The sequence below is a fragment of the Arvicola amphibius genome, chromosome 7 (assembly GCF_903992535.2).
Source record: "Arvicola amphibius chromosome 7, mArvAmp1.2, whole genome shotgun sequence".
In the NCBI taxonomy this organism is placed as follows: domain Eukaryota; kingdom Metazoa; phylum Chordata; class Mammalia; order Rodentia; family Cricetidae; genus Arvicola; species Arvicola amphibius.
The window spans coordinates 9,024,160-9,050,755 of record NC_052053.1 but is presented as its reverse complement, the minus strand read 5'-3'; the positions used below and the strand labels follow the sequence as shown (position 1 = coordinate 9,050,755).

The 26,596-nt window shown below is 37.6% G+C and overlaps 1 protein-coding gene across 1 annotated transcript in view; it reads left to right on the top strand.

The window, feature by feature from the left end:
- Window positions 1-26,596, top strand: part of Agps (alkylglycerone phosphate synthase) — a 92,239-nt gene that overhangs the window by 12,994 nt on the left and 52,649 nt on the right. Inside the window, exons 2-10 of the mRNA XM_038336678.2 lie at window positions 8,011-8,100; window positions 9,258-9,348; window positions 12,095-12,215; window positions 12,449-12,523; window positions 15,835-15,906; window positions 17,374-17,453; window positions 19,600-19,680; window positions 24,120-24,245; window positions 26,002-26,110. Of these exons, the coding sequence (XP_038192606.1) occupies window positions 8,011-8,100; window positions 9,258-9,348; window positions 12,095-12,215; window positions 12,449-12,523; window positions 15,835-15,906; window positions 17,374-17,453; window positions 19,600-19,680; window positions 24,120-24,245; window positions 26,002-26,110 (845 nt within the window). The remainder of the gene's footprint in view (window positions 1-8,010; window positions 8,101-9,257; window positions 9,349-12,094; window positions 12,216-12,448; window positions 12,524-15,834; window positions 15,907-17,373; window positions 17,454-19,599; window positions 19,681-24,119; window positions 24,246-26,001; window positions 26,111-26,596) is intronic.

Below are 26,596 nucleotides of genomic sequence, written 5' to 3'. Positions count from 1 at the left end.
AATAGGGTGAATCCAGCCATCAAAGTCACGACTTTAATCCTAGCCATATTGCTTAAGCAAATTAAAGACTCATGTGGTCAGAAAGAGAGAGATATAAACCTCTAAACAACTTACAGTGTGTTTAAAATATATGTAGGCTTTAGAGAGAAAAAAGGATAAAGGAAGGGAGAGAGAGAGAGAGAGAGAGAGAGAGAGAGAGAGAGAGAGAGAGAGAGAGAGAGAGAGAGAGAGAGAGAGAGAGAATAGTTAGGTGTGGTGGCACACACCTTTAATCCCAGCACTTGGGAGGCAGAGGCAGGCAGATCTCTTTGAGTTCAAGGACAGCCTGGTCTACAGAGTGAGTTCCAGGACAGCCAAAGATATACAAAGAAACCCTGTCTCAAAAAGCCAAACATTAAATATAAAAGTAAAAGAAATACAGTTTAAAAATAAAGCTACATAAAGATGGAAAATACAGAGTCTGGATACTATATGTTATTGTGTTGTCTTTGAATTGTTTGACGGCTGAGGAAGGAGCAAAAGCTGCTAAAAGATATTTGATTATAAATGCTGCTGGATTAATTAAACATATATATTTTGAAAATCCCTTGACTTCAAGATTTAAGTCAAAAGATATGTTACTTTGGAGAAGAGGTTTTACTTTTGTTTCCACAGGAAATGAGGTACTGTGGATTCATTCTGCTTCAAGAAAAATCAGGTTTGATCAAAGAAGAACCCCTGAGAAATCTCTGATAGGAGCAGATGGCCCAGATGTCTGAGTTCTACATCCAGAACACTTTCAAGACTGCTGGCTGAGATGATCAAGTCTCACAGGATACTCCAGTCAGGACTTGATAATTCTAAATTTTCTTTAGGTCTCCATAAGATTATCAGCGCCCCCAATCAGCAGGAAGTAGCTTGGAAAACTATGCCCATGTCTCTCCCAAAAATGGATTATGGATATTTATTTTTGTTTAGAGTGTTGGTTACAAATTGTTATGGGTAATGGTCAGGAAGAAAGCTAAACAAGGGAGATTAGATTCAGAGTTCTTGTTTTGAAAAAAAGGGGGGTATATGCTGTGGGACAGTGGTTTTGTACTCTAAAGATTTGTCACTTGTATTTTAATAAAGTGCTGATTGGCCAGTAGCCAGGCAGGAAATATAGTCCGGGTGACCAGGCAGGAAGTATAGGCAGCAACGAGAACAGGAGAATTCTGGGAAGAGGAAAGGCTGAGTCTGCAGCAGTCGTGACCTAGCTGCAGAGGAAACAAGATGAGAATGCCTCACTGATAAAGGTATCAAGCCACATGGCTAACACAGACAAAAATTATGGGCTAATATAAGTTATAAGAGTTAATAAGAAGCCTGAGCTAATAGGCCAACCAGTTTATAATTAATGTAAGCCTCTGTGTGTTTCTTTGGGATTGAACAGCTATGGACCAGGACGAACAGAAACCTCTGTTAACAGTAGTGTGCAAGTTTTGTCAGAAGGCACATTGTACAGATGACAAGAGTATTATCTCACAGAACTATCTAGAACCCTCATCTTGTCAGAACCCTGTAACTAATCATTTAGATTGCATAGCACATTTATCCCCATCAGTGACCAACTTAATTAGCAAGCAGGTAGACTAGGTCATGATGGAAAACAAAGTTATTACTTTTTATTGGAAACCAGCAAGTTTGTAATACTTTATTACAACAGCCATAGGCAGCGTTAGAGGATTCAGTGTTTTTATTAGTTAGCTTTTCTCATTACTGTGACACCTTAAGGGAAGAAAAGAAGTGTGTGTTTAGATTGTAGTCGATTGTGGCAGGGAAAGCACCGTGACTGGTTTGTTTACATCTTTCTGCTAACTCAGCTTGTTTTGTAGAAATTATCCTTTTCAAGTTGGGCATGGTAGCACGTGTCTGTAATCCCAGCACTTGGGGGAGGGTCAAGAGGTAGAGAGGTATTTTGTCTTAGACTGTGTGAGACCATTAAGTTTTCCGAGGCTGTATCTTCAAAGTGCAGGTGACCATGCCTGCATTCTTCCAACAATACCTTGAATAGACTGCAGGTAGGTCATGTTCAGTTGTGTTGTGTTTGTCTGCTCCACACCTCACAGTGTCTCCAGCTTATTGATTGGATGCTTTCTACAGTCCCAGTTCTGTGATGAATTAGACTCACGATTTTGCAAGTAGAGGTTCTCTCAGGAATATTCAGAAACAGAAGTGTCCATAGCCCTGCACAGAAAGCGAAATTAGTGCACCTTGGAATTAGTGCATGGTTTCTTCTCTCTGGGAAATACCAGCATAATTAGATAAAGGTAGGATAGTGCATTTTATATCAGTCAATAGGAGATAGTGTGTGATTCAGGTGCTGATCAAAGCCTAACGACATTTAGTTTATTTTCTAAGTCAGATGTCGCATCTCACAATTAGGCGTGATAGTCTGTTAAGGTTTTCTCTAAACAACTAACTATTGTATATAGAGCCAAGCTGTTTGTATTAACTCCCAGTTTGAAAGGGAGATTCGTATCTGATGCAGGCAGTGTATATTGTAAACATTTTTGAAAGCTTTCTTACTGAGCTTTTAAATAATTTTGTAGGATTGGCAAGCTAGATATGAAGATGACTTTAAATTTATTTCAGAAGACCTACATTTTAAGTTAAACTTAGAATATAGTATTAATCCCTCTTCCCCTATCAATCTTTAGATTTCTAGTGAGAACCTTCCACCCCCCACTTTTTCAATAAGGAAGTTGGTGGTAATCTTTTTTGTAGGATTTCCCTCAGTCAAATCTCTCCCTCTACAATATTGACCTTGGTCTATGAGATTTTTTGCTAATAGTGTATCTTTTCAATAAGTGTGTGTGTGTGTGTGTGTGTGTGTATGTGTGTGTGTGTATGTGTGTGTGTGTATGTGTGTGTGTGTGTGTGTATTGCCATCTTTCTCATCACTTTTTTTTATTTTTTGTTTTGTGAGACAGGTTTTCTTTGTGTAGCTCTGGTTGTCCTAGAACTCTTTGTATAGACCGGACTGACCTCGAGCTCACAGAGATTCTCCTGCCTCTGCCTCTGCCTCTGCCTCCTGAGTGCCTGGCTCTCATCACTTCCTATTTCACACGATCTCACTCTGGTTGTACCAGACTTGAAGCAGTTCATCACAAGCCAGAGAATAAAGATCTTTATTAGAGAATCTTGAAGAGGGTTAGAATTTCTGTACAGTTTATGATTGACGCTGAGGTTGGCTTGGCCAGCACTGGGACTACTGACTCCTCTCTTCTCACTCTTCCAAACTGGAACAGACCGGTCAAAACTTACCTTCGTCTTAAGGTGTCTTTCATTAGAATTTTGTCAGAGAAGCTTTAAAAGTTATTAGCTAACTTGGGGGCTGGAGAGATGGCTCAGAGGTTAAGAGCACCGCCTGCTCTTCCAAAGGTCCTGAGTTCTATTCCCAGCAACCACATGGTGGCTCATAACCATCTGTAATGGGGTCTGGTGCCCTCTTCTGGCCTGTAGGCATACACACAGACAGAATATTGTATACATAATAAATAAATAAATAATTTAAAAAGTTATTAGCTAACTGATCTTAAAAAAATTGTTAACCCAGAGAAAAGTAGGTGAATTATCTTTTTCCTTTTTCTGGTTTTTGCATGAGAATACCTTGCTTAGAAAAAGTAATGGCAGAGGCCACACACTTAGACAACCCCCCCAAGCTTGTAACTTACTATTGACGAGAAGTGGGGATGTAATGATCAGTATCTAGGTACAGACCCAGAAGTGAGCCTTCCCATTAGGACTAAATAAAGGAGTTTACTTTGGATTAGGATTAGCAGTACTAGGTCTAAACATTCCACTGAACAGGCCTGGGGAGTGGGAAAATGGTGTTTGTAAACCACGCATCTCCCAGGAAAATACTGCCACCTTGTGTATATGTGATGCTATTTTATAAGTATTTGATTTCTTTTGCAACAAATAATTCTTTTTCATATTTGTACTACTTGGTTCTGCAAGTTTGCAAAACTTTTTTTAATAGAGTAAAATCAAGCCAACCGTCTTCTTTTTGACAGTAGGAAGAATCAGGTTTTGAAGACTTCAAATTGGGTGTAGTTAGCTCCAGAAAATAGATTATACTCATTTACCTATGGTTTAGTTGTGAAAAACTTCCTTTTATCAGAATATTTGGGAAAACTGTAGTTTTTCTGGTGCCCTGGGATTATTGTGCCATTACTATGTGATGGGGAGGGTATCATGTGCCAGCCTTCTTGATCCAGCCACAGTCATTGATTCTTAAATTTTTCCTTTAAGCTCAGTGTAGAATGACCACAGTGGGAACACAGACTAGTGCCTTGGAGAAAATACTAAAGTGGTTACCTGAGGGTGTCATTTAGTGGGTTTCAGATATTGTCATGAGGCTGGGACACAGAGTTGAAGACTCACAACTTAGCCAAGTGACCATGGCCTCTCTCTGTAAACTTCCTCATCTGGAAAAGGTGGGACAGGACAGTAGATTCTAAGGGGTTAACACGTGGAGCTTTACTCTTGTTGGCAATGCTGGAGTTGTAATCCTATCAAGGCACTTGCAGTCTTCTCCCCAGGAGGATAATCCCCAAAGCTTTGCTTTGGCTCCTGGAGGCGCCCTTCTGAGATTGGGCCAGTGGCGAGGCTGCTCATCACACCAAGCAGCACGTAGCAGAGCAAACTAGTCGTTTGTGCCTGGACTGTAAGAGAGACCAGGGAGCCACAATCCCCGTGTAGGACATGTCCCTACTGATTCTCTAGACTTCCTACTGGACCTCACCTAGTAAGGGCTTCATCATAGCAGCTTGCCTGGGGACCAGGCCTTTAACACAAGGGAACGTTTCCAGTTCAAACTTTTGCAAAAAGAATTTTCTGAGTGGGTTAAAGAGAAAGAATACACCATTAGCTTACAACAGAAAGCTTGAAGATTCTTTTGGATAGTTTCTAATTTGAAATGTAAGGCCAAATATTCTTTAGCATTCAAATCTCCTTATTTGTATAGTGCTACAGTTTTTACCTTACTCCTTTGAGAAACCTGGAGCTAGACTGGCAACTAATTAAAATACCCCAGCTATCTTCTTTTTTCTGCTTCTCTCTTCCTTCCAGTTACAGGAGGGTGGCCCAACTGACTTTATGTCATCGCTGGGCTCTGAACTCAGGTTTAAGTGCCCATGCATCAAATGTTTTTATATACTAAGTATCTCTCCAGCCCTGAGCTGTGAAGTTTTCCTGTAAAGGTATTCCTAGAAGTCTGTTCTACACCGTCTTCCACATTATGTAGGAATGTTGTAGGATTAGGAGAAAATAGTAAGCCAGGTGAAGCCCACACCTTTAATCCCAGCAGATCTTTGTGAGTTTGAGGCCAGCCTGGTCTACATAGCAAGTTCCAGGACAGCGAGGGCTATGTAAAGCCTCTGTCTTAAAATAGAAAGAAAACAGGCATTAATGTGACCTATTTATAAATTTAATCTTTGAGTAGATGCTCTTGAGATGTTTGATCAGTTTTTTTAGAGACCATATTTTATTGATAACAAATTATGATTTTATTGTTATTTTTCCTTTTGAGATAGGGTCTCACTATGTAACCTAGACTAGCCTTGAACTTGTGAACCTTTTGCCTCTGCATTCCTAGTTCTAGAAAACCATTATTTCAAAGATAAAACTCTTGGTTTTGTTTCAAAAAAAGTCTCTTTATGTATAGAGACTTTTTGTACATATTTGGTTACTTGTATCTGATTCATTGTACTATACTCATGTTGTGTTTGTTTAAAAAACCTTTAGTCTACACCAATAATTGTAATAAAAATTTACTTCTCAATTTTTGTTTCCTTCTTCCTTGAGAATTACGGAAAATTTGAAAAGTACTTTCTCGTGAGAGCATCTTTGTTTATTTTGAGTTAGTGTTCTTACTATATTTAAAAAGAGGTGGGTTCTCTACCTGGGTATAGTGGCAAGCTTATTTTGATTTAATATGACATGTTGACATGTAGCCTTTTTGAATAGAAAACAGTTTTCATTTAGTTATTTTTATTTCAAGCTGCATAGCTGAAACATTTGCTACTAATTTATTTCAGTAGCTAAGATCACACCAGGAACCCTTTTAAACTAAAACTAACACCATACTTAAGTGTGGCTCTGCACATGCCCAGACCAGTGTATTTCCTGTGTGATGTGCATTACTGATTTTGATGACAGTGGTCTTTGAAATTATGAAATCTAGCATTTGGAAATGAAATATGAAATATTGAAAGCCGATATAGTCATTAGTGGTTATCTGTAGATCTAGATTGGTAGTTACGTTGAGGGTGAAAAGTGTAGGTGGTTTATAAAGCTAGCACTGACTTTTCTATGTCTTTTTATATTTTCAAAGTACCAATACTTTGGTTCTGTGGTCCTTCACCCTCTGTTTTAGTTTCTCTTCATTAACCTTGCCTCTGGTCTTTATTATTTTTCCCTTCTACTGCCTTCAGGCTTGACCTGTTGTCCCCTCCTGAGAAGTTCATTAAGTCTGAATGTGCTGTGCAGTTAAGATGTAAGCACAGACATTAAGCTGCTCTCGGAACCACCTTTGCTCTAGCTCAGAGTTTCCGATAGGGTTTGGGTTTTTTTTTTATTTTTTTATTTTTTTCATTTGAGTCTAGTAATTTTTAAATTTCCCCCTTGATTTCTCCAGTTACCCACAGAGTGCATTGTTCAGCCTCAGTGAGTTTGTATAGCGTCTGTAGTTTCTTGCTATCACTGTAAGAATAGGGTATAAAAGATTATTTTCTTTTTAGTTTGTTAAGACTTGATTTATGTCTAAAAGGTAGCACTTATATTTTAAATCTGCTTTATTAATGTGTCTGCTAGTAGTTGAGCTGCCTTATATATTGGTCTTTTTCATTATAGCAAAAAATTAAAAATTCTGATGTATTCCTAGCACATGTGAAAGTGAGTTTTCTGTTCAAATGAGTTCCTAGTTTTAACTGCAGTTATTTAGACAATCTTACAGTTTATGTACTTACACTATTAAGGATCAGTTTCAGAATTTTGAGCCTGCCAGGCTATCTCCCATGCTTTAAACTTAGTGTACAAAATGAAGTATTGATCTTATAATCACACTTCTTTTCATTTGTCTTTGAATGAAGTAAATTTATTGATTGTAGCTCACTGTGTAGCATCTACTGCTTATTACAGTGAGTTTATATTTAGAGTGGTTAATATGTAGGCATTTTAATATGTTCTCATTTTTATTTCAACTAATAGTAATAGATATAAGATCTTTTAAATGGTTGGTTTTGAAATGTTTAGCAAAAGTTACTTTTAAAAGAGTTAAAGTTATGTTTAGTTTTCTGTGTGTGTATGAGAGAGAGAGGTGGGGGAGAGAGATAAAAATAAAGAATAGTAACATTAGTTTTAAGAGGTAAACTCAACATGGAAAGATTGAAATGAGAGACCATGATATTTTTTCTAGTTTCTTTTGCTTTACTCCTGCATTGGTGAGCACATGGATGCCCGTTGTGAGGCGTTCGTGAATGACTTGTGTGTTTTGGGAAGAGAACTAGAGTAAGGAAAAGGGCTGCGGGGCTCAGAGGTCGACACATGAAAGTCTGTATAAGTGAGTTGGTCTTGGGGTTTGCCTTTGTGGTTTTACACGTTTTCTTAGTATTAAAGTGGAAATGGGGGTGATTGCTGATAGTGTGACTGATAGTATAATGTTATGTATCTAGGAGAGATACACATATATACTTATGTGTCTCTGTGTATATATATGTGTGTATATGTGTGTGTGTGAGAGAGAGAGAGAGAGGGAGAGGGAGAAAGAGAGAATGCATGAGAGTGGTGTATGTGGGTATGTGACGTGCACATGGAATCTAGAGGCGATGGGTTCTCCAGGTGGTTGTGAGCCACCACATGTGGGTTCTGGTTGCCAAATTCAAATCATCTGTAAGAACAGCACACACTTTTAATTGCGGAGCTATCTCTAGCACCAGCATAGGTCTTATATGTGTATATACATATGTATGTTTTTCTTCTCATTAGGCAAGAAGTTATGAAATGGAATGGATGGGGCTATAATGATTCCAAGTTCTTCTTCAATAAGAAGGGCCAGGTTGAGCTGACTGGGAAAAGGTAACCCTGCTTTTTAAGTTTAGTTTATTCCTCTTTTCCTCTTCCTATATTTTTTAAACACATGAAAAAGGGAATGGTAGTATGATGGTTCCTCCTCTAAGCATAAAGTTACCAGCATTTTGCTATATTCCCTTATATCCTATATTTTAAATTCTGATGGCATCATGATACCTATACTTTTATGTTTTTTAAATTAAGCCCTAATATAATTTATATTTTATTTATATATTAATTAATATGATCACATTTCTAAAGTAACAAAGCTTGTTAAAATATCTAATGTTTTAATCTATATTCTCATTGTCCCTGTTTTCTTACAAAAGATTTCTATAGATAGTTTTCTGAATCAGGATCCACAGAATCATCCAGCCACTGCTGGTCCTCTATGCTTCTGATTTATTGGAAGTGAATTTCTTTTTAAGTCTGGTAATTTCCATCTGGGTTTGGGTTATAATGAAAGGTAAGATAATTAAGGTTGTTAGGACAGCATTAATTGAGAGCAGAGGGGATGTATTGGTGCTCTTAAGAGACTTTATTTATCTAGGGCAGTGGTTCTCAACCTTCCTGATGCTGCGATACAGTTCTTCGTGTTGTGGTGACCCCAACCATAAAATAATCTTTGTTGCTACTTTTCAGCTGCAATTTTGCTATTGTTATGAATCATAATATGAATATCTGATGTGCAGCATGTCTGATAGATGATCCTTGTGAAAGGTTGGTTCTACTCTCAAAGGGCTTGCAATCCACAAGTTGAGAACCTCTGATCTAGGTAGTGATAGAAGTAGAGAATTTACCTGCTAGTTTTAGAGACTGGAGGTTTGCACTGCTCCCTCTGTAACCAGCATGGGTTCCCCAAGGCTTCATTTCCTGCATCACTGAGTTCTGATCTAAAGACATGAGAGAAAGGAAGAACAAAAGTGTATTCTGTTAGCTCTTAAAGGTGAGCATTGGGAAGGTGGGTACTTGGCATATTCGCTTCAGGGGTAGGCAGTTCTCCCCAAACATGGGAATAGGATTTGGGTACTCTTTAAGTATGTAGTATGCAAGCAGTTTTGGTAATAAAACTTTTAGGAACTGCTTGATTATTCCTAGAAGCAGGATCTAAACTTCACTTTTAGATAAAGATACGTCTCTCTAATATTCTTTTATCTACTTAGGTACCCTCTCAGTGGCTTGGCTTTACCAACTTTGAAAGACTGGATCCAGAAAACCCTTGGAGTAAATCTGGAGCATAAAACTACCTCTAAAGTAAGCAAACAGTAGTTATAAATGTTCAGTTGTGCTTTTCATGCCTTCTTAGCTCTCATCATAGCTTGTTGCATTGTTTGGTGCGGTTTTCTTGTGAAGCCTGTTGTACTAGGCTTGTTTAGTTCAGTTTTTCTAGTGTTAGAGATCTAGATCCCAACCTCAGAATTGGCCATATTTATCAGGCAGCCTTAATTCTTTCTGTGCCTTGGTGATTCTAAATTGAGCTGAGTGTAAAAACTGTTTTGTTTCGTACTGGTGGCACTTAGTGAGGCTAGTTCATCTTGTGAGAGCTGTTGGTTTTATACGAGGCTTAATTAAAATAAGAGGCCGATATTATTGTAAATATTATCTAGGATAAATATTGATAATTTAAGGTGAAAATATACTTTAATATTATTCATATAATTTTTAGTATTAGAACAGATAGGATACATGAAGAATTACATTTAGTGAAAATTTGAATAAGATAATCAATATTTTAATTAGTTTTATAGTCATGTTAAAAATTTTTAAACTGACCTGGTGTCAGTGGCCCATGCCTGAAATCCCAACACTTGGGTGGCAGAGGCAGGAAGATTATAAATTTGAGATTAGCTTGAGCTACATAATGAGGTCCTTACAGAATAAAGCCAAAATCTTCACACAAAAAATCCTTAAACTTTATGCATATGAAATCAAAGAAATATTTTGCATTTCTTTATATTGTCATTATTCTGACTGTTATTTTGCTATGCATGGTAGTCATCTCATCTCTCCAGTGATATATTCAGTCTGTAAGTATGGACTGTCTTGTGTCCTGTATTCAGCATGAATTGTTTCTAGGAGTTGGAGCAATGGCTTGATAGTAGGGAGCACTTAATACTTTTGCAGAGAATCTGGGTTCAGTTCCCAGAGCCCACATGATGGCTCATAACAGTTTCTAACTTCACCTCTGTTTTTTTTTCCCTCATTTTTTTATTAAAGATTTCCATCTCCTCCCCTCCTCCTCCCCCTTCCCTCCCCTCCCTTCCACCCATACCCCCACTCCACCCCTCTCCAAGACAAAGATCCATGAGGTTTCCCTTCACTATGTTAAGTCCAAGGTCCTCCCAGCTCCCCCTAAGTCCAGGAAGGTGAGCAACCAAACTGACAAGGCTCACAGTGAGCCCGTCCATGCTCTAGAGTTCATGCCCATCGCCGGTGTCCTTGGTTTCTCAGTCCTCCTCCACCGTCAGCCACATTCAGAGAGTCCGATTTGGTCCCCTGTTCCATCAGTCCCATTCCAACTGGACTTGGTGGTCTCCCGTTAGATCTGTTCCACCGTCTCAATGGGTAAACGCGCTCCTCACGGTCCTGACTTCCTTGCTCATGATCTCCCTCCTTTTGCTCCTCATCAGGACCTTGGGAGCTCAGTCGGGTGCTCCTATGTGGGGCTCTGTCATTTTCTCCATCCAATGCCAGGTGAAGGTTCTATGGTGATATGCAAGATATTCATGAGTATGGCAATAGGATCTGGACATTTCTGGCACCCTCTCCTCAGCTGCCCAAGGACCTAGCTGGGGGCGTCTTCCTGGACACCTGGGAACCCCTCTAGAGTCAAGTCTCTGCCATGCACCTCTGTTTTTTAATAATTTAAAGTGCCAGATAGCATATTTGTTAGAATTCTTTTGGTTATTTCCTTTTAGTAACTATAAGATAAATTTTATGAAGGCAAGACCACACCTTTCCACCACTCATCCCTCTTAACTAATCACTGTTTCCACAGTGCCTAGAACAGTGCCTGGTCTTTTGGAGTAAAAGTAAATATTTATCTGAATGAATAAAGTACTTTAACAGACTAAGAAAGAATAGAAATATCAGACATTTTTGTTTGTATTTTCTTATGTATTCTTTATCTCAAATTCTGTATTAACTTTCTTTATACTCCAGTTTATATGTTTGATATGCTCTTAGGTGCTTTTCACAACAATTAGTTTGCTTAATCTGATTTCCATATAGTAGCAGTACATGTTTGGTTGTTACTTTCATTAACATGTGAAACTGAGGCTCATGGAAGTTGAATGACATGTGGTTTTAACTTTACAGTTGAAGGTTGGACTTGAAGGTACTCGATGAAACTGAGTTTATAATTAGGTCATGTGTTTCTGTTCATGTGTTTCATGCATGTGAGTGCTCTGTGTTCATGCACACCAGGAGTCTGATCCCAGGACAGATGGTGCGGGCAACCTAGTGCTGCTTGGAACTGAACTCAGGACCTCTGGAAAAGCAGTCAAGTTCTCTTACTGATGGGCCTCTCTCCAGCCCCAAGTCATGTACTTTTAAACTACCCAATAATAATTTTATTACATAACATGAAATTTTCTGTGCAATTTTAAAATGGCCATAGAAGAATAGGAGATGGTAAATTTTAGCCACAGGTGAAAATTTTCTATATAAAACACACCTGATATTTTTAGTTTAAACTAGAGGTTTGAGACTTCCCTGTCTTCTCTATTGTTGATTGCAGTCTTCATTGTCAGTTACAAAGGGAGCCATAGAAACAAAGAGAAAGCATAGTCTCCCTGTTATACATATTATGGGATATGATTAACCAACAATTAATACTTTGCTACTGTTACCAAGTTGGACTTTATGACTTGATACTTTCCTCTGTATTTAGCATATATTGAATGTTAAAAAAACCTGCATCTTAAAATCGTTCTCCTAGAAGAGAGGATAAAAATTTGTTATTTAGAAATAAATCAAAGAAACCAATTTTATTTTTTAGGCATCCTTAAATCCTAGTGAAGTACCTCCCTCTATTGTAAATGAAGATTTCCTTCAGGAACTTAAAGAAACTCGTATTTCCTACTCACAGGAAGCAGATGATCGAGTGTTCAGAGCTCACGGTATGTTGCTTACACTGGGGCTGTACACACTGATGCTGCTTACACAGGTGCTCACCCTGGGATTGCTCACGCTGGGGACTTACACTGGACTGCTCACACATGTACTGGTTACACTGGTGTTCCTCACATTGGTGCTGCTCACGCTGGGGCTGCTCATATTGGCTTTCTGACATTATTTAGAAGCTTTCTGTAAGTTAAATTGTTTTGCATTTTTCTTTTTAACCACAAAACAGGTCATTGTCTTCATGAGATATTTTTGCTCAGGGAAGGGATGTTGGAGCGGATTCCTGATATAGTTGTTTGGCCAAGTAAGTTGTTTTAACTCTTTATATCGTTTTAGTATAGTTTGTTTACAACACATTATCAGTTCTCTGAGAAATTTATTTAATATAGTATGAATTTCTTACTGGTTCTGAAACCTAGTTTTCCTTTGAATAAGAACAAGCTTTGAAAGAATGTTGTAGTTTGCAGCAATGCATTTTAAGACATTGTGGCAATTTAGCTGTTTCAAGATATGGAGATGGTTCTGTTTCCTTTTGTAGTTTGGAGTTCCACACATATGCATACTTGCATAGACACCTATGAAATCGATTGAAGTTGTTTTTAAATCTGTTAAATTTGCATCTTAATTATACTATATGGAACTTTGCTGATTTGAGATGAGGCAAGTGCCCTTCAGGCAGGGCTTTTTCCATTGTGAACGTCATATAGTGTGGATGTCTTTTGTTTCCAGGCACTCCTGTAACCCATATTTCCACTGATGTGTGTGCATGTAAAACCCAAAATTTCCATTAGCAAAGTTAACTTTGGGGCTAGTGATATGGCTCAGCAGGTGATGGTGACTGCCTCATAAACATGACAGCCTGAGTTTAACCCCCGAATTTCATCCCTGGAACCTACATAAAGGTGGAAGGAGAGAACCAGCTTCACAGAATTGTCCTGTAACCTCCACACATGTGCTCCCCATCATGCACGTGTGTGCTATTAGCAATATTAATTGTTTTTTAAATTGGAGCTGGAGAGATGGCTCAATGGTTAAAAACACTGACTGCTCTTTCAGAGGACCCAGACTCTATTCCTAGCATCCACATGGTAGCTTTACAACCATCTGCTAACTCTAGTTTCAGGAGATCCAACACCTTCTGTGCCTTCTGTGCCTTCTGTGGCACTGCATAACATGACATACAGATATGCACACAGGCAAAACACTCAAACACCTGAAATAAGATTGAAAATTTAAAAAAATGTAACTTTCTTAAGCTAGAGATCATGTATTTTTGTAATTCCAGCACTTGGGTGGCAGAGACAGGAGTTCCAGGTCATCCTTGTCTAAATTATGAGCTTAAGATCAGCCTGACTCGAAAATCAAATCTCAAAGCAGATTCTCCTCTTACTAAGTTAGTATTTATGCATTATTTTCAGTGTACTGCATACTGCAAACTATGAACATTTCAGCTAGGTACTGAGGATAAGAAGTTGAGAAGAAAAACATCTCTGTTTTAAGGTGCAGTGGGCTTTAGTGAGGAAAGGAGGTAAGAATGTAATGCACTGGATAGTGCTGACGGCTACAGAGAAACAGAAGAGAAGTCACCACATAAAAGGGGGAGAGGCGAGGTGAGGGTGTGCTGTTTCTGACACACAAGTCAAGGAAGAAGACTCCTAAATAAGTTACATTCATAGAAGACATTTTGCCTTAAAATTTTTTTCTCCTACTTTTTCAAGGCAGAGTTTCTCTGTGTAGCCCTGGCTGTCCCGGATCTCACTCTGTAGACAAGGCTGGCCTCTAATTCAGAGATCTGCCTGCCTCTTCCCCTAAGTGCTGGGGTCAGAAGTGTGCCCCACAATGCCTGGTTTTAATTTATTTATTTATTTTTTTTCAACAGATATCTCTGATCTCTGGTATTTCTTTAATTCTTATTTCTTCTCTCTTTCTCTCTCTCTCTGTCTCTCTGTCTCTCTGTCTTTCTCTCTGTCCCCGCTTCTTTCTGCCTCCCTCCCCCCAGTATATGGTATGGTGTATACTTGTGAATGTCTATGTATGTACCTTTGTCCACGTGTGCAGAAGCCGGGGCAGGACCATTGGGAATCTTTCTGTTTCTCTCTTACTGCCATGTGAGAAGATTTCTCACTGGACCAGAAACTTACCATTTCTGCTAGGCTGACTGGTTACTGAGCTCTCAGGATCTACCTACCTTTGTCTTCCATGTGCCCAGTGCTAGAATTACAGGCACATACATCCATGCCTGGCTTCTTATTTAGGTAATGGAGAATTTATCTGCAGTTCTTATGCTTTCAAAGCATGTGCTCTTATTATGAAGCCATTCCTAACCATTATATATTGTCTTTTAAACTACTGATAGTGACAGCCTAAACATAGAGTTTGATTAAAAATTGAAGTGGACCTGCAGATTCGTGGTAGAGTATGTGGTTTAGCATATTCAAGACTTTGGGTTTCCTGCCCCACAAAGGAACTATTACAAAGGCTGAGTATTTCTAGCTCTGTGCAAACTGAAATAGATAATTATAACATTTGTAAAACAGGACCTTTGCATACACAAGTGTGTATCAGTTTGTCTGTTTCTCCTAACTCCCTTCTTTCTCGTCCAGGACCTTAGCAGTTAATATTATAATTTTCAGTTTCCTTGCCTCTAAGCTTTGTCTTCCATGTGATCAACGTTCTGTGAGACTGATCTTAAGAATCCCTTGCCACATAGCTCCCTCCTTAAAACCTCACTCATGCCTCACTGTCAAGGATAGTCGCAGTAGTACCATCTCACTTGGCACTCAGTCACCCATGACAGTTTTTGTTATTTAGGTAGCTTTAGTTATAGACAGAGGGAAGGAGTTCATGTGCTACTCTGTTTGTGTAGGAATAAAGAAGCAGTAGTGCTAAAACTAGTGGGTGAAGTATGAGAAATACGCTGTTTATGTAGTCTTTATATAGTTATTGATTTCAGCAGGAAATAAAGCATCCTTCCGGTACAGTTAGGTAGTTGACAGTACCTACCTAACCAAACGAGCAAAGTTAGATGACCAGAAATGAGACACGTCTTTGGTTATACCATGCTGAGAAAGGCATGGCTTCACTACTGTGGGATGCCTACCAGCTGTTTAGTCTCTGTTTGATCTTAGGGAAACATACAGACTCAGAGATTAGTTTGAAATAACTGCCTAAAGTTTCTCAGAAGTGTCATTGTCTTGAAAGTCACAGATGATAAGGAAATGCCTATTTAGAGGGGACTACCAAGGCATAACAGCTAGAATCAATGTGATTCCAGGCTTGACCCAGATCCGAAAAGGAATGTGTGGGATGTTGGAGGAAGGGCTGTAGATTGCTTTTGTCAATGTAAATTGATTGGTTTTGATAATTCGACCTTCCTTGTATGAGATGTTAATGTTTGAGAATGTGACATGAAAGACATTTTTAATATAACTTTTAAAGTCTGCAATGGTTAAAAATACGGAGTTGAAAAGAATCTGTCATTTAATACAACCATTTCACATGTTACGAGTAAATAAGGAAAAAGTTTAGATGTTCAAGCTTTATTGACCCTTAGTTTGTAAGAATATGCAAATTTTATTTATGTGCCTATAGTTAATACATGTTTCTTTTCAACAGTGTGTCATGATGATGTAGTTAAGATTGTGAATCTAGCGTGCAAATATAACCTTTGTATCATACCAATTGGTGGTACGTATTGTGTTTTTCAATTTTAATATATTGAATTTGTTCTATTTAAAATATTTGTACTTTTAATTGTACTCCATTGAAAACAAACATTGTGATTATAATGTAGTTGTTGTAAAAAAAGGGCTGATAGTGGTTGCTGTTGTCCGTGGTCTGCCTGAAGTGCTCGAGCTGTTTACTTTCCATTCACGGTTTTCCTTTTATGGTCATAGTTGAAGATGTGCTTTAATGTTAAATAAGAAAATATTTGTTTAGTAGTTTTTTAGCCTATATGTCTGTGGGGATCATTTTATTTTTCTGAAACAAAGTGTAAATGTACCTGTTGTCTTTGGAGCACCAGAGTGATCCTGGAACGCTGTAAGAATTAAAAGTTCACCAGATGGCCAGTCAGTGCCTCCGGCCACAGAAAGCTAGCATTACTTTCTATCCTAAACTGGTCTTTGAGATTGTTGTTATAGCTGTAGACTGCAGGACTTTAGTAAGTAAGCCGAGGGAAGTTACCTTCATTCACTGTGTTGTCATTGGTGAGTGGAGATCAGGTCTCCTCATTCCTAGGAGCCCCGGACTCCCTCTCCAGCGGATGCTTCCTTTTAGTTAGTGAACAAAGGCAGCACGGTGCCACTTAACTATGAATTCTTCTTTTATTGAAAATGATGCTATAAGCAAGTGGTTGTAAATAGCCACAAGTGCTGTATTTGCGACTGACAATCTTGCCTGGTGAAATTAAACTGATGTGTAAAGATTACGTCTTCTGGAAATTGAATCCCAGAGGTTTTTTTCCCCACATAGACTGTATGGAGATAGCAACTAAAATTTTATTTTGATATGAGGTGATGCAGATATAATTAAAAACTTATAATATTGTATTATTCATTGTTAAGAAAACATCCTTTGTCAAATTATCTTAAGAGGAAATGGGAGTATGTTGTTTAAATACGTCTGCATATTATTTATCCTATTTTACCATCACTTTTCACCAAAGAATATGAAAATTAGTTTTTAAATATCATGATCTGGCATTTAGCTTCTTATTTTAATTTATTAAAGCTTTTTTGAGTAAGACAGTTACTTTAACAGAAAGACAATTATGTATTATGGTATTAAGGAGTTGATTGTACTTTTAGTTGTTCAGGACTTGTCTTTTTTTCTTTTAAGCTACCTCTCCTCGGTGATCATTAGCTTAGATCTTTGCTAATTATGTTTTTGGAGTTCTACAAATTGCTAGGGCTTTCCATGAGTGAGTCGTGTCCAGGGATGGAGCCATAGCCCATTGCTTTCAGTTCCATAGTAGTCTGTTTTTGGCATTCAGCATGAAATAAAGGTGAGTTTGTTTTCAGTGTGTTCGCTTTTGCAAAGTAGAGATAGGTGTCAGTGCTAGCAGGCCATTTGTGTTCTGTATAGTAGGGATTTGTTCCAGAAATGTCACAGAAGCAAAATATTTAAACATAGTTTTGTTTCTTGTTTTGACAGGAGGAACAAGTGTGTCATATGGCTTGATGTGTCCTGCAGATGAGACAAGAACAATAATTTCTTTGGATACTTCACAGATGGTATATGATATTCTATGATATAGTGGGGTTGTTTTCTGTTTAAGACATTGTTTTCTTTTTTTTTTTTTTGGTTTTTTCGAGACAGGGTTTAAGACATTGTTTTCTTAATACTGTATTTTAGCTTCATGTTTGGTAATCAGAAGCTAAGTTCTTTTGTTCTAAGGTACAGATCTTGGTACTATACTGCCAGATTAGTGTGTAAGTTGATCATTTGAGAAAAAAAATGATTTTGAAGCTTGAGACAGTGGATAAGTTGATGTCTATTATTATAAAGAAACTATTACTAGTTATGAGTAATTTGAGTGATGCATACCTACTTGGCTCCCGCTTTTGCACATTTGCTGGTGGTGAGTGGGAGAGCTGGTTTTTATAAGGTCCAAGCAGTGTGCAGTGGTAAGGCTTTAATCGGTTGCATTTTACCTTCATACACCAGTAGTAATCCGAGTAGCAACTTTGTGTGAACTTTCTCGTTTGAATCTTCCTTGAACAGCAGGTAGAGCTCACGGTGCGCCTGCGCCCAGAGTGAACACTTACTAATGTTTTATTACATGTGCTTTCTTTCATTTTCTAGGACTTTTAAAAACAAATTTTGATTTGCTATTTTGCATCTGTTTTGTTTGTTTCTTTAAAAAAAAGGTTTTTTCTCATGTAACTACTATATTTTATCACTCTTGTCAAGTCAAAATAATTTTCTTACACTAATTTATATAGTCCACACCTGATTCTCAAGGATCTTTATGATGGTTGATTAGCTCTCATGGACTCTAGGAAGGGTCTTGTTGGCTGAGTTGGTCTCTCTGGTGTCATTTCATCTGGAAGTGTGCTTTCCCTTTTCCCACGAAGAAGCCAGGCTGTTTGTAGTATGAAATGACCAACCGATTTCATCTGCTGCTCTTCCTGGATGTCATTTAACTTTCCTTATAGGTCCTGTGTATAGTCCAGTTAGACTTTTCCCTCCTTTCCTCCTGTCTTCCTACTTCCCCTCCTTCCTTGCCTCCCTCTCCTCCATAGAAAGCTTATCTTATAGAGAGATGGCAATGTGCTCTTTAAAATACATTATATTTTGTTTAAAAATAAACGCATAATTTTACGTGCTTTGGGATATTTTGATACATGTTTACTTTGGGTAATGGTCAGATCAGCAATTAGCACATCTCTGACTTAATTGTATGCTTTTAAACGTCATACATCGTTGGGAGAGGAAGTGACTAAACTTGATAGTAGCTGACTCATGGCTGCATGGCTGCACTGTAACATTCTCTATCAGCTCCCTTATTCTGGAATCTAAGAAATGACAGTTCCTTCAAGATAGTTTAAGAATAGCCTATTCTGGGGCTGGAGAGATGGCTCAGCGGTTAAGAGCATTGCCTGCTCTTCCAAAGGTCCTGAGTTCAATTCCCAGCAACCATATGGTGGCTCACAACCATCTGTAATGGGGTCTGGTGCCCTCTTCTGGCCTGCAGGCACACACACAGACAGAATATTGTATACATAATAAATAAATAAATATTTAAAAAAAAAAAAGAGTAGCCTATTCTGGAATAGGATTTCTGGGTAGTTGCAGATGTCCTTGAACTCCTGATCCTCCTGTCTAACTCTGGAAATACAGGTGTTCACCACCATCTTGGCTCAGTTTCTTTTTTGCAGGAATAATGTGTTTTATTTTTTCTCGGAATTTTTTAAAATGCAGAGATGCTGTGTATTATATTTAAATATCTTGGTAGGTTTTTTTTTCTGCCCCATCTTCTGATTCTTAGATATGATTGTTAACAGCAGTACAAATAGATGTTTTCTATATATTGTTTTTTATCTGGGCTATCCTATTTATTCCTTTAGTAACACTGTTAGTAAATATCAATACTGTCTACATTTCACAATTAGGGACTCACTAAGACTAAATAGTTACTTGCCTAAGCTAAACGGCCGCATTTAGTCTCTTGTCTGCACAAAGATGGAGTGTGTGTTTCTGTTCCAGTGCCTGTATAATGTATTGCTTTTGTTGCAACATCACAGAGTAAGGATGGGGTTTATGTTCCTTACTCCCTGATTACTGCCATCTCACTAAGGTTTTGAATTTGGAAGTTAGGTATTTCCTAAGAAAATGTTAATGGCTCATAGGAATGAGACCTCTCTTCTTTTGTAACAGAACCGGATTCTCTGGGTTGATGAGAACAATCTGACAGCGCATGTAGAAGCTGGGCTAACAGGACAAGAGTTGGAAAGACAGGTATGTTATCTCTTTACCTAGCTGTATTCTCCGTCTGAAAGAAGTACCTTTCACAAGACATTGGCCACTCAGTGAATCTGCTCAGATTTTGTATGTTGAGGTAGAACTGAGAAAACAGTAGTGAATGAAACTCGTTTCCCTGCCCTCAGGGGACTTATATTGGGACAGAAGATTGGAGAAATAGACAGTGGGTGATTCAGGGTAGTAAGTAGTAAGATCAAGTATGTCTCATCAAATCGGGGCAGGTAGGAAGAACTTGGACAATTATGTGTCATAGAGACTTGACATTTAAAAAGAGACTTAGAAAGGAATGAATAAGAACAAATTATGTATGAAATTGCCATAATGAAGTTCATTTACTTGGTATAATAACTTCAAAAACTGATAAAGTAAAATGAGACTCAAGGATGAGTCGGAGTTAGCAGAAGAGAGGTCAGGTGAAGAGACCAACCCTGAGGAGGAAGTGTGTGCAGGAACACTAAGGGTAGCCATTGCTTTTGGGACCCTTAATCTTTATGCGCTTTCTCAGTATTTGAATGAATTTTAAAATTTTCTGTTTATGGGTTCTGAGCAGGTAATTATTAAAATGAATTGATTCATGGGGGCTAAAGAGATGGCTCAGAGTTTAAGAGCACTGACTGCCATTCCATAGGATCTGGGTTTAGTTCCTAGCACCTACATGGCAGCTCACAACCCTTAGCAACTCCAGTGCCAGGGGGATCTATCACCCTTTTCTGGCCTCCGTGGACATTGCATGTATGTATGTGGTGCACAGACATACATGCAGACAAAAAACAAAAAATAAATGAGTCCCCCCAGAAATTAAAAATTGATTTTTTAAACTTCCCCAAATATGGTCAGGATGATTGTAACCCAGCTTTTATAACAAAAATTAGGAATTGGGATTTGTTGGTGACACATCAATTGCTTCGTTCAGATTAGATTATAGTTTATCCCTGAACCTTTACTAAGACACAGGAAATGTGTGGTGGTTAATTTTATTTTAATTGTCTTTCCCTTTTTAAAAAATGATTAAATTTTGTCTACTTGTGACCAATTCTTGAAAAATTTATTGCAATACTAAAAGATTTTTGAAATATTAAAAGTTTTACTTATGAGTAGTTTTTAGTGAAATTACATTTGGAAAAGGTGAACAGCTAGCAAACTCCAATACCTGCCAGGCAGCTTTTCTCCATGGGTGAAAAGTAATTAACTTACTTAACATCGAGCAGATCTGTTGGTTTTTATCAGAGATCTTCAGACAAGTTAAAGATTTGTTATTACAGTTTCTAATGAACTTTGATGATATTCAGTGAAAAACATCTAGAATGCCCTGGATTAGTCCTCCGTTAACTGGAATGATAGACATTATTGACAGCCATTTTCTTTAATAACAAAGAATGACTTTTTAGGTCTCCAGTTTTATATCCTTTATTATAGCATTTGATGGAGTATTTTAACCTTTCTAAGTTTTTCCTTCCCTCTTTAAAGGTTAAAATGAAATTCAAAGAGCATATCCCCTTAAAATTTAAATAACATTTCTCTCTAGTAGGTGCTTCTGAGATTTTACCTGCTAGTTTGTCTCACTGTGACACAGACCCTCCTGTGCCTGCAGTGGCTGTCACAGTTGTGCCTGCAGCCATCCCCATCAGACCCCTCCTCATTAAACTCCCTCCTGCATCCTTTAGTTTATACCTCAGCTGAGACAACCAGCTTAAAGTGTCCTGTTTATTCCTCAGAGAAGGTTTAAAATGGCATAAACACACAAGTTGAGTAGCAGATTTTAACTTCAACTTATAAATCACATTGGTCTTTAATATGCTTCAACATTAAGGTATATCACTAACATACCAGTTTCAGATTTTGGGGTTTCCTTAGGGATTTATTAAATCTCTGGTGATTTATTTATCTAATAGTCTGGTGATATGTGTGCTTAAGTTTTTTCTTCCCAGAGGTAACATCATTAATAATCTCATAGTATCTTGTTTTGTTCTTGTTTCAAGTAGCTCCTAGCCCTTCCTTTTAACTTTAAATATAGATCCTAGTTAGAGATCTTCATCTATGAAATGGTGATAATATTACCTCTCAAAGTTTTTGCTAGAGTAGAGTATGTTAATAATGTAACACATTTAGAACTTATCCCATTAATTTTTATCAAACATGTTCACTTCAGGTATCTTGAACTTTATTCCTTTTATGGCTGAAGATTTCCAAACTTGTCCTCGGTGCAGATTTTTGCCCTGAAGTGTAGACGACCATAGCCAGTTCCTGGCTGTTCTTTCTCCTTGGTTGTATAATAGGAATCACAAATCCAGCATTATAAAAGCTGATGTTTCAGTGAGGAAGTTCATAGTCGTCTCTCAAATATTGCTTATTTTGTAGCCCCCATCCCAGGTCTTCATTACATTCCTTTATAAAACTTTATATTTATACCTAAGGCCCAACACACAGAAACTATTCTTCCAGTAAACTTTCCCTTTCCAACATGGCTGCTAAATTTATGGGAGAATCAACATCACATAGTATCTTTAACTATCACAGAATATTGATAAATGATAGTAACAAATAGCAAATCTATGTCATATTCAATCATATTATGGATTATTTTTATATATGGTTTATTTTCTAACTCTGATACCACATTGTACTATATATGGCTAGACCCATATCTTTTCAAATTAGAGGAGAATTTTAACTCTAGTTTCATAAACTTAAATGTCTATTAAAATTCAGGGCAGTAGTGGTGCACACTCCTTTAATCCCAGCACTCAGGAGGCAGAGGCAGGCAGATCTCTGTGAGTTTGAGGCCAGCCTGGTCTTCAAAGTGAGTTCCAGGACAGACTCCAAAGCTACAGAGAAACCCGGCCCCCAAAACCAAAACAAAACAAAATTTAGGAATAGTGTCATAGCAGTCTGGCCACCTTTGCTAGCTATTTTTATGTCAGTTTGTCACAGCCTAGAGTCATTGGAGAGATGAGAACCTCAGTTGAGAAAATAACCTCCATAAGCTCAGGCTGTAGGCAAACCTGCAGGTCATTTTCTTATTTAGTGATAGATGGGGAAGGGCTAGTTCATTGTGTGTGGGTTTACCCTTAGGCTGGTGGTCCTGGGTTCTGTAAGAAAGCAGGCTGAGCAAGCCATGGAGAGCAAGCCAGTAAGCTTTTTGAATTATGAACCTTTATTTTTGATTTATTTCTTTAATAGTTTCAGTGAGGTATAGACGTCATAGAATAAATTGCTGTCATCTAAAGTGTACCATGTGACACAGAATACCCTGACTCATCCCCACCATCAGGTGACATGTATTAGGGGTTCATGAATACTTTTCTTCTAATTTAATAAAACTGAGAAAATAATATCAATATGCATTGTTTGAAGATGGAGCTGTAAGGAAATCTAATACATTGGTATTAGATTTAACCCTGCTTATTTGTGATAGCTTGCTAACCTCTTAAATGTATTGAATATGTAAAGAAAAAAGTAAGAAGTGATGTTCTTTCAATTTTGTCTTCCTAGAAGCAAAATTAAAAATGTAGTTTCCATTGCCTGCATGTGAAGCCTAATTTATATGTAAGCTAGTGGGCTTACACATTTTGGTTACGACTTTCAATCCATACTTAACTTTGCTACATGGACACAAGCATCGCTGACATACTCTGCATCCTGCACGACTTACTTGAGAAATAAAGCAGTGGCTGCCCTGGATGACTGTCAAATGGTCACCACAGATTGATGGGCTTGAGTGCCTGCAGCAGCGCGTATGCAGATGGTGGTGTCTGTACCGTTTGACAGGAGATGGCTGAGACTTTAAAACGATTTCAGTGGAATGGCTTTGGTGTTGCTGCAGTAAAGGGCATCCATTGAACCTCAGGTGCTGTACAGATGGTGAAGCTAAGCTAATACAGAAAAATGAGGAACAAGTGTCTATTTAATGTACAGGAATGCTTGGTCCACGTCACAAGTAAATGATGGCATTGCATTTGGGAAGCCTAGCCAGATGGCTGTGCATTAAAACACACGACTCCTTGAGAGAATTAAGTACAGGCAATTTGCTTAGATTTTCTGGAGGCCTGCTGCATATTAGATTAGTGTAGGGGAGAAAGAAAGATGAAGTGCTTTATTTATTGAAAGTGTTAGGTGAAGTTGGCAGTTACTTAAGTATAATCTGATCTCCATAAGTATTTAAAGTGTCTCTTCAAGGGTGTGGGACACAAGGAAGGGTCAGCTGGCTTTAAAAACAACATAATGTGAAGAGTAGTGCTTTTTGGCCCACACTTTTCCTATTTTATGAAAGTTTTTCATTAGGCAAAAAGAAAAAAGTTGTCTTTTCAGGTTTAATGTGTCAAAAATATTAGAAACAGATTAGAGGAGTAAATGTGTTGAATGCTGTGTGAAATGGAACCATTTTTGCTTTAAAATTTTACACTTTTGCTTTTCAGCTTAAAGAAAGTGGTTATTGTACAGGTCATGAGCCAGACTCCCTGGAATTCAGCACTGTGGGAGGATGGATAGCCACTCGAGCATCAGGCATGAAGAAGAATATCTACGGCAACATTGAGGACCTGGTAAATTATTTCTAGATACCGTCTAATGATTGGTATTTAAAAAAATCAGATAAAGTATTTAAAGCCTTTAAAAATTAAGGATTGGGCCGGTCATGGTGGCTTATCCATTTAATCTCCCATTCAGGAGACAGAGGCAGGTGTATTGTTGTGAGTTCAAGGCCAGCCTGATCTATAAAGTGAGTTCTAGGACAGCCAGGGCTCTGCTATACAGAGAAACTCTGTCTTGAAACGGCTAAATAAACAAATAAATATTAAGGATTGAGTGGTAAATCTCTTTAAAATATACTTCTTTTGGTTATAGTAATACTGATTGTGCATAGTAGAAGCAGTTAAAAGATACAGTGATGTCATATTTAAGGATGTCCTTTTTAAAATGACCAATATTTAAGATTTATAGTTGTTTCAAAGTATCTAATTATGCAAATAAATATTTTCCAAGTCCATCAAGAGTTTGATCATTATCTTTTTTTAAGGTGATGTTGTTGTTATTCTTGCTTTAGGAGATTTTACATTTACTTTTTTGAAGGAATTCTTTTTTCTGTGTACAGTTGAAGAACCTCATTGAAATGGTTCTATTGAGTAGTTATAGAGGTTGTCTTATTTAATGTGTGCCAGGTTTCTGGGATCCTGACAGTGTTGTAGCTATGGGTACCTTGTTAAGTTTTGGGTGCCATTGTTACCTTTGTAGCTTTTCTGGGGGCAAGTTGGTTTACCTTTCTCAGCTTCAGTGTTCTTTTCTGTAAAATCCAATAACCATATTAGAATTATATTGCAGCTAAAAGACATAAAATGAGATTTTTACAGGTCTCATGTCCATAAGTGTAAGGTTTTTTCTTTAAATCTTCAGTATTTCGATAATATTTTACCTGACATTTTCCTACATGGTCTTGCTATTTAGTCCAGGCTGTCCTAGAACTTGTAATTTTCTCATTTCCATTTCTGTTCCTGGGGTTACAGAAAGGCAGCACTATGCTGGGTGGTTGATAGTACTTTAGAAAAGCATGTGAGGCTGTTGAATTAAAGTAATACCGATAACATTGTTCTTTTTTTTTTTTTTTTTTTTTTTTTTGTAAACCTAAGGTCTCAGGGTTTTTATTAATACTTCTGTTGATGGGAGTATCAGGTTCATCTCATGAGAGACAATGCTTGCTATTCTGTAAAAATTAAAACTAAGTCCAGTTATAGAGAAAAATAGTTCTGGGTTGCCATTAGGTTATTAAGAGCTTTATAAGTCAGGCAAGTGCTTGATAGATCATTAAAGTGTGTAAATTAGTTTAATTTTTTTCCCTAAAGATTTTTAAGGGGGAAAAGATTCTGCAATTAACACACTTACTACCTAAGTTGTTATATAGCATATTTTATTTTGAAATTTCTTTGTAACATATTGTTTCCTTTGAAACTCATAATTTGCATTGCTTGCATGAAAACTTTAGTAAGGTCAGTATTTTAGTCTTTGTGGCTATAGTAGAACTTATTAAAATTTCAAAGTTAATAATTCTTTTTTAGACTTAAAATTATGGTAAGTCATGATACTAGTATCTTGTTTAACTGTTGGAAAAATGTTGAAAATTACTATGTTTATCTTTAGTGTACAAATCACTAAAAGATGTGAGAATTCTGAAGGGCATCACAACTTATCACTTAGTTCACTATTTAAATGTGTGGTGTTTTATTGCAAACGTAAATATATGTGTTGCAAGTACAGACACAGATTTAACAGATGCCTGGAGTTTACACTGTGTATTGTATTAAACAGGTGGTTCATATAAAAATGGTAACCCCTAGAGGTGTAATAGAGAAAAGCTCCCAAGGACCTCGTATGTCAACAGGCCCTGATATCCATCACTTCATCATGGGATCTGAAGGTTGGTGTAACTGTAAAGTTGTTAGGAAAATATGTAGGTTTATGACCTCATATTGGGAAAGTCTGTGTACTGTGATATCAGGTCTTTGAAAGAAAGGTATGCTTTAGATTTTTAAAGAATAATAAAATTTTGATTTACTGTTTTTTAATTCATATTTCATAAAACTTTTTTTGTTTTGTTTTTTTAAGACAGGGTTTCTCTTTGTAACCCTAGCTGTCCTGGAACTCACTCTGTAGACCAGGCTGGCCTTGAACTCAGATTACCTGCCTCTGCCTCCTGAGTGCTGGGATTAAAGGCGTACGCTCCCGAGCCCAGCTCACTCGTAAAGCTTTTATAATGAGAACATCATACTAAACTTCTCCTACACTTTACTCTTTTATAGTTCTAAAGAGAGTGTGGTCTTTTTGTTCTTAGTTTTCTCAAAATTTTTAGTGAATCTTAGGAAACAGTGGTCAGCTCTGTATGTTACAGTTTAATCTTGTCCCA